Source organism: Oncorhynchus keta, chromosome 32 (genome assembly GCF_023373465.1).
Source record: "Oncorhynchus keta strain PuntledgeMale-10-30-2019 chromosome 32, Oket_V2, whole genome shotgun sequence".
NCBI lineage: Eukaryota > Metazoa > Chordata > Actinopteri > Salmoniformes > Salmonidae > Oncorhynchus > Oncorhynchus keta.
Genome location: NC_068452.1, coordinates 23022171 through 23030064, shown reverse-complemented (window position 1 = coordinate 23030064; position 7894 = coordinate 23022171). Strand labels below are relative to the sequence as shown.

Genomic DNA, 7894 nt, shown 5'->3' with positions numbered 1-7894 from the left:
AAGAGCTGAGGCGGCGCAGGAAGTAGTCCAACACCTCACATGTGGTCTGTTCATCAGCTTTAGGACCCAACAGCAGATCCTGCAGCCGTCCAAGGAGCTGACGCTGCTTTTGTTGCCTCTGGTGTAGCGAGAGAGACAAGAGAAAAAAATAGCATTTGTTGTTTTGTGTGGATTAAATAAAACATGACAAGTGTATCCGTTGAGATGCTGGAGTCAGTGATTTCTCTGACCACAAAAGGTATTCAGAACAAACAAAAAATATGACAGCTGTTAAGAAACGGCAGCATACTTGTCTTTTCTTGGCTCTCTGCTCTTTGCTCTCTCCTTCCTCGTCATCCTCGATGGGCAAGTTGTCATCTGCAGCATCGTGAAGCAGGAATTCACACAGGCACTGCACAGGCAGCACGTCTAAGGACCCCTCACTTGACTGCACCAGGTCAGCCAGCCAGGGCATTGACTGAGAGGAGGCCTGGGGAAAACATAGAACACAGTTGTAGAGTTCCTTCCAGAGAGAATACTTTCTATTGGCAATAGAGGATGTGCTCTTGTTTACCTGTCTCTGGATGATGTTGAGCAGGAAGTCAGGGTTGCGAGAGCGACAGAGGAGGTGACCCAGGCGAAGGGACTGGTTAAGGCTCTTCACCTGCTCCTGGACTGCGGGTGGGGGTTTGCGAGGGGGGCCCCTAGAAAAAAGAAACAAGTAAGATTACCACTTATTATCAAATGAATGAAAATGGGTCAGTTTCCCAGACCCAGCTTATGCCTAGTTGTGGCCTTAGAAGACCATTCAATGGAGATTCTCCATGTAGTATGCTTTTTTTTAGTCTAGGACTAGACTTAATCTGTGTCTAGGAACAGTCCCTAAAAGTAGTCTACAAGGTACAGGTATAAAGGAGTATTACTGTGGGTCCAGACTGGTGAGCTGGGACAGCAGAAGGCTATTGCTCTCTGTGATGGTCTGCTTGGTGGAGGCAGCCGCCAGGTGGCTCTCGAAGGCCAGGATCTCCTGCTTCTCTCTCTGGGACACCTGCAGCTCCCGGTTGATCATCTCTGTCTTGGTCTCCTCATCGGCCACCGTGCATGGAGGGTAGGAGTAGTTACTGCCAAGCAGGAAAAAGGGGGAGGAGAAAGATGAGCTTTGTTGAGTAGTTAGTCTGGTATGCGTTTGGTTTAAACAGATAAACGTCTCATACATGTGACTTACTTTGTCATGACCATCTCCATGAGCATTTTCAGTGTGGGATAGCCGTCCCAGGCAGCCAAGCCTGGAGAGAAATACATGGTTGATTGTAACAAAATGTCAAACTTGTGTTTAAGGTTCTAATATATATATACACTGATGATTTGTAGGGAAACCTGATTGAGACTCATACCTATTTGCTGTGGATTGAAAGCGGCCACCACAAGTAGCAGGAGCCACGCTTTCCAGTAGAGTGTGGCTATCGCCAGGTTCGGAGGAGTATAGCTTGAAAAATATCAAATGTGTTATTTACAGAAAACAAACATCAACTCGAAGCTGGCTGGCAAGTTCATTAATTACACTAAAAGAGAGCAGCATACCCCGCAGGAAGCTGAATGTTCTCTGGGTGGTGGTAGGTGCACAGGTTCAGCACTGCGTCAATCAGCTGGATCCGCTCTACTCTCAACACATCCAGATCTACAAAAGCAAAACCAGGAAACAAGCAAAATATCCCTCTTGATGTAAAGCCAAATATACAAAGTTCCCTCAATGTCATCTCTTTTCATGAAAATGTTAACTACTGTATGTAAGTAATCTCTGCTTACCCATTGCTGTTGCAGATGTTGTACCATCAGACTGGACCCCGGCCGCCCTCTTCACCAGGTGGTCCGCCAGCTCCATGGCGTCGGCCGGGCCCAGGGGCAGGTCACGGGACAGTCCGATGACCAGGATACGCATCAGAGTGTCCTCCAGCAGAGGCACTTCAGAGCACAGCCGCAGGAAGAAACTGGCGGAGGTAAAACATTTAAGTGATGTCAACGGAGCAGGGACAGACAGCAGGGACAGACAGCAGGGACAGACAGCAGGGACAGACCGCAGGGACAGACAGCAGGGACAGACAGCAGGGACAGACAGCAGGGACAGACAGCAGGGACAGACAGCAGGGACAGACAGCAGGGACAGACAGCAGGGACAGACAGCAGGGACAGACAGACAGACATAAATAAAACTAATCCAAAACAAAGGTTGGGTAGAGATGCTCACTTTCTGTCGCTCTCAGGGGGCCAGTTATCCCACTTGTAGTAGGTCTCTGGTTGCTCTGTGAAAAGCACCTTGTGAAGACTGGGGAAAAGAAACAAGTATATTTTCATTACATGGGTAGAATATTATCTTAAGTAACTATTGTAGGATGTTAATTAACTCCTCCTATGTTTATCTTTTTGAACAATCAAAGTGGCACGAAAACTCCCAAACACATACCAGTGTATATAGTCCTTGGATGGCACTTTGGCAATAGTGGGAACAACAGTGTGAAGCCACCACACAGCATCCCTCTGAATGGCAGCGATATTATTCTGAAAGGATCTCAGACCATCCAGATCTGAAACAGACAAAAGGGATGTTCAAAATGCCCACATCGACGACAACCAGAGAACTACAAACACTTACTCTTCTTCTCTCCTTTGTCCCACGCAACGCCAGCCTCCTTGACCTGAGCTGTGATGCCCAGCATCATGGAGCACGTGAGCAGGTCTGTCACCTGGATCACAAATCGCTCCTGGGGAAAACAGACAGAGAGCATGAGCTCAGATCCAAAGAGAACACAGAAGTTATTCATCGGTGAAGAGGCACAGAAGAGCATGTAACTAGGTATGGGGTGAGTTATTTAATGGTACAGGAGACCGAGACAAGGTGGGAGTAATATAAAGATCATGAGCTCACTTTGAACTCCATGTCGACGTAGGTGGCCTCCTTCCTTTCCTGCATCAGACCCAGGCAGAAGGACTGGAAGTTGATCTCGTGCTTGGTCTGTTTGATGATCTCTCTCAGCAAGGCCCGAGAGGCACGCAGGTAATCATCCTTATTGGTCAGCAGGTCCTGGAACACCATGGCCAGGAACTAAGGAGAGGATCAGAAGGGAGAGGACAGCTTTAAGCGGTCTCTAAACAACATCTCCTCCTTGTGTTTCAGTTATTAAAAATAAAGTAAAAGTGTGATCAATCCGAGAAAAAAAAAAGTGCACTTCAATCCAAAGCCAATAAATCTTATACAGGTCCATTTCTGAACCCGGGCTTGACGTTAAATGTTTTAATTGTCTGAAAGCTGAAGTCACACAGTCAACGAGCCATGCTGGCTGTGCTCTTGTTGCATCATATGATGGGATGTAACTCATCATGGGCTCCAGAGCAACTCTGCTTTCCTCAGAACTGGATAATTACAAACTGATTCGCATATATTCCCTCATCTTCCTCTCTTATTAGGCCGTGGATACTTTATACGTTGTAGGTAGGTTGCACACACCGCATCATTTCTTTCATAAGCTTTCCTCCACTGTAGCATAAGTTTTTTGGATCTCAGTATTGTTCGCTCAATTTCACTGTGGCCTAAAATAAATCTGTGATTGAGAATAGAATAGACTCCCGACTTTCAGAATTATTCCCATTTAAAAGCCGCAACTTTAGGACATTTAAATACTTTATTAGAATCGTTTGGAAAACAGTCTTCATAACTTTAATTGGACTTAATGCTTTATGATACTTTAATTAGTTGGTTTGCAACTTTATTCCCCCAACCTCAAATGCATGGATCATTTCTGTCTTTTAATTCTTTGCTCAACTGTAAGGTTTGTTCAAAATACTCATTTGACCTTTATATCTTGCTATTATTTTTTATCTCTCTGTGACGACCCTCCCACTCTGTCTGCAGTATTCTCTCTTTGTTCTTGTTTCCTTATTAGGATGCCGGTGGGCGGAGTTGGGAGGGTCGTCACCTACATGGGAAACACCTGGGCCCGGTGTGTCCCAGGATAAATATACCACTTCCCCATTCATGGAAGAGACTCTCTCCATGCAGACAGATTTTGTTGTGTATCTTGGCGGTTTTTGGTTGTTTGATTTGGCACCTTTCAACACCCTGCATTATCACATTCATGCAAGCAAAACACTCACTTACACTACTGATTACACACACCATTGCATATTGTACTTATTTTACTTAATAAATATATGTTTTGTTACTCCTTATCTCCACGTTGACTCCCTTTTGTTACGGGCTTTGAGCCAGTTTGTGACATCTCATTATTACCTTAGGCCTCCCCTGTTTGAGTTATTTAAAAGCAACTTAAAAACTTTGCGATCAGAAATAGCACGGCAAGAGAAAACTAGCAAGTCATTAATATCAAATGAAAATGTGGGCTTCTATAACAATAAGACACTGGAGTGTCCTCTATATAAATAGACTTTGGCTATTGGCCCAGATCATCCGACATTCGAGAGAGAGAGAAGAATATATCAGCGAGGGCTGATTTCAAGGTTTTACTGCTAACCTACAAAGCATTACATGGGCTTGCTCCTAACTCTCTCTCTGATTTGGTCCTGCCGTACATACCTACATGTACGCTACGGTCACAAGACGCAGGCCTCCTAATTGTCCCTAGAATTTCTATGCAAACAGCTGGAGGCAGGGCTTTCTCCTATAGAGCTCCATTTTTATGGAACGGTCTGCCTACCCATGTCAGAGACGCAAACTCAGTCTCAACCTTTAAGTCTTTACTGAAGACTCATCTCTTCAGTGGGTCATATGATTGAGTGTAGTCTGGCCCAGGAGTGGGAAGGTGAACGGAAAGGCTCTGGAGCAACGAACCGCCCTTGCTGTCTCTGCCTGGCCGGTTCCCCTCTTTCCACTGGGATTCTCTGCCTCTAACCCTATTACAGGGGCTGAGTCACTGGCTTACTGGGGCTATCTCATGCCGTCCCTGGAAGGGGTGCGTCACCTGAGTGGGTTGATTCACTGATGTGGTCATCCTGTCTGGGTTGGCGCCCCCCCTTGGGTTGTGCCATGGGGGAGATTTTTGTGGGCTATACTCAGCCTTGTCTCAGGATGGTAAGTTGGTGGTTGAAGACTGCTGCTCCAGTTTCAACTGTTCTGCCTTATTATTATTCGACCATGCTGGTCATTTATGAACATTTGAACATCTTGGCCATGTTCTGTTATAATCTCCACCTGGCACAGCCAGAAGAGGACTGGCCACCCCACATATGCTCTCTCTAATTCTCTCTCTTTCTTTCTCTCTCTCTCGGAGGACCTGAGCCCCAGGACCATGCCCCAGGACTACCTGACATGATGACTCCTTGCTGTCCCCAGTCCATCTGGCCGTGCTGCTGCTCCAGTTTTAACTGTTCTGCCTTATTATTATTCGACCATGCTGGTCATTTATGAACATTTTAACATCTTGGCCATGTTCTGTTATAATCTCCACCCGGCACAGCCAGAAGAGGACTGGCCACCCCACATAGCCTGGTTCCTCTCTAGGTTTCTTCCTAGGTTTTGGCCTTTCTAGGGAGTTTTTCCTAGCCACGGTGCTTCTAAACCTGCATTGCTTGCTGTTTGGGGTTTTAGGCTGGGTTTCTGTACAGCACTTTGAGATATCAGCTGATGTACGAAGGGCTATATAAATACAATTGATTTGAATATATATATTCTGACTGGATATTTTGTGCTGCTTTGGTCAGACTCTTACACCTCGATCACACCGACAGCATCATTGCGTTTTAGTACAACAGAAGTACATTCCTGGACCGCTGCGTTTGTCCTGCAACATTGCGTTGTAGAGGCAGTTGCAGTGCTTTCTGTGTGGTGCATACGTTGGATTTATCAAACGTATGCAAACAATTGTATGCGTAGTGGGCTTGACAGAAGCTTGACAGAAATGGTAGTGGAAGGTGAATGTTTAACTTTTGTTGCACACATATCCAGATGTACCATTTTGCGCAACGACACTGTTGGTGTGATCGAGGCGTTAGCTCGGTCTACACTGTTCTGTTGCTTTGTGTAAATAAAACATATTGATTGAAATAGGCTTTAGCGAATAGGAATATCAAACAATTTACTCAATGTCAATTGTTTGATATTGATTTTTCTACTTGTCCATTCGGACAACTAAAATCTATATTCTGGTTGACAAACATTCATTTTTTATACATTTTTTTTATTTTTAAATTTGCCCCAAACAAGCCTTAATGTCGAGCACTGTGAACCACATATATTTACTTTCCCCACAGTAACAATTTTTAACATTTTTCCCCAGCTGTCATGTCAGCATGGAAAATAGTCCCTCACCTTAGGGGCCTGCTCTGGGCTGTGCTGGAGCAGTGTGTGAAGGACTTGCATGTTGTTGGGGTTCCTGGCATTGGACAGCTCGTTGAAGATCACCAGCTTCACCATGGTTCCCAGGTTGTCTTTGTGTGCATTCAGTAGCTCCCTGGTAATCAAAGGCCAGACAGCACAGTTAAGTGTATGAATAAAGCGCTCTGCACCAAGGCTTTTGAAATATAAATGGTCCCCTATAGGATGTTCAAACTAACAACATTGAACACATCAAGTATGTTGATATGCAACAACTTGTTAGGGTTGAGGTTTGGATTGAACCAGGATGAGGACATGAAGCTAGGGTTAGGGTAAGTGTTTGTGGTTGAAGCCCCTGCGTACTTGGTTGAACAACTATAAACCATGTGTAGGGGACTATCCAAACTAAATCATATGGCCATAAGAGAAGACCTGCAGACCTGACACAGAGCATGTAGTGATTGAGGATGACTTTAGGTTTCAGGCGGATCTTGATGAGGTTGGAGATCACCTCCATGTCGTCCGCTCCATGGGAGTTGCAGTTCATACAGAGAGACATGAGAAGGTCCTGAGCTGGACGGGTCAGCTGCAGACAAAAGGCTTCATTATACATAACAGAACACTAGTTCACTGTCAGATTCAATTTCATGCAAACAGATGCATTTACATGTTAGATTTGAGTTTGGAAGGAGATGGTTAGACCACAACTGCCAATGAAATGATGACTCCTGTTAACTAGCGATGGTGATGTGGGTAGCTGAGTGTTACTCCTCCTCTCACCTTTGGATTCTGCAACCACATCTCTAGCCTCTGCACAGCCATAAGCCGCACCTCCTTGTAGCCACAGGTGGCAGTGAGCAGACGCAGCAGGTTACGGGACACATTGTCCATGGGCTGCCTGCGGTTCAACTGGTCCTTCAGGACATCTAGAACATAGTCCTCCACACTCTCAGACAGCTCCTCGTACCTACAATGAAATGAAGAGTGAATGAACACAAACTGTCCAATAAACGGATCGGTCTAAGTAGAAGCAGACAGGCAATCAATATGTTACTGCTACTGTATATGTAGTAGCCTATGCCTAAATACCTTGGCATAACTTGTCCATCATCTTCAGGACTAAGTTTCTCCTCAGCAATCAGCAATTCAGTCTGGCTGTCATCCTCATCTGGGGTGGAGGGGTGAGGACTGCTCCCTGGAAAGTTGACATTCTAGTCATTTAGCAGAAGCTCATTTCCAGAGCGACTCAAAAGAGCAATTAAGGTTAAGTGCCTTGCTCAAGGGCAAAGACAGACTTTTCACCTACCGGTTTGTTCAGGTGTGAATCCTGTGACATTGGATTTGACTCTTAATCATTACTACGTCATTTAACGTTGGGCGGTAGACCATCCAAGCCGAGCTTGGGGATTCGAACCAGCAACCTTTCGGTTACTGTCCCAACGCTCTTAACCGCTAGGCTACTGACCAATGTTAAATGACGTAGTAATGATTAAGAGTCAAATCCAATGTCACAGGATTCACACCTGAACAAACCGGTAGGTACATACAGTTGAAGTCGGAAGTTTACATACACTTTAGCCAAATACATTT

At 45.3% G+C, this 7894-nt stretch overlaps 1 protein-coding gene across 2 annotated transcripts in view; it reads right to left on the bottom strand.

Moving 5' to 3' along the window:
* The window catches only part of LOC118384154 (integrator complex subunit 1-like), a 31915-nt gene that overhangs the window by 21138 nt on the left and 2883 nt on the right, over positions 1-7894 (bottom strand). For both annotated transcript variants that reach the window (XM_052490923.1, XM_052490922.1), the window contains exons 7-22: positions 7394-7499; positions 7085-7271; positions 6745-6890; positions 6299-6440; positions 2903-3079; positions 2630-2738; positions 2441-2561; positions 2225-2302; positions 1786-1967; positions 1561-1657; positions 1374-1465; positions 1205-1265; positions 903-1100; positions 554-683; positions 290-469; positions 1-118 (exon numbers count right to left, since the gene is read on the bottom strand). The exon at positions 1-118 is cut by the window's left edge and continues 32 nt beyond it. In XM_052490923.1, the coding sequence (XP_052346883.1) occupies positions 1-118; positions 290-469; positions 554-683; positions 903-1100; positions 1205-1265; positions 1374-1465; positions 1561-1657; positions 1786-1967; positions 2225-2302; positions 2441-2561; positions 2630-2738; positions 2903-3079; positions 6299-6440; positions 6745-6890; positions 7085-7271; positions 7394-7499 (2124 nt within the window). The remainder of the gene's footprint in view (positions 119-289; positions 470-553; positions 684-902; positions 1101-1204; positions 1266-1373; positions 1466-1560; positions 1658-1785; positions 1968-2224; positions 2303-2440; positions 2562-2629; positions 2739-2902; positions 3080-6298; positions 6441-6744; positions 6891-7084; positions 7272-7393; positions 7500-7894) is intronic.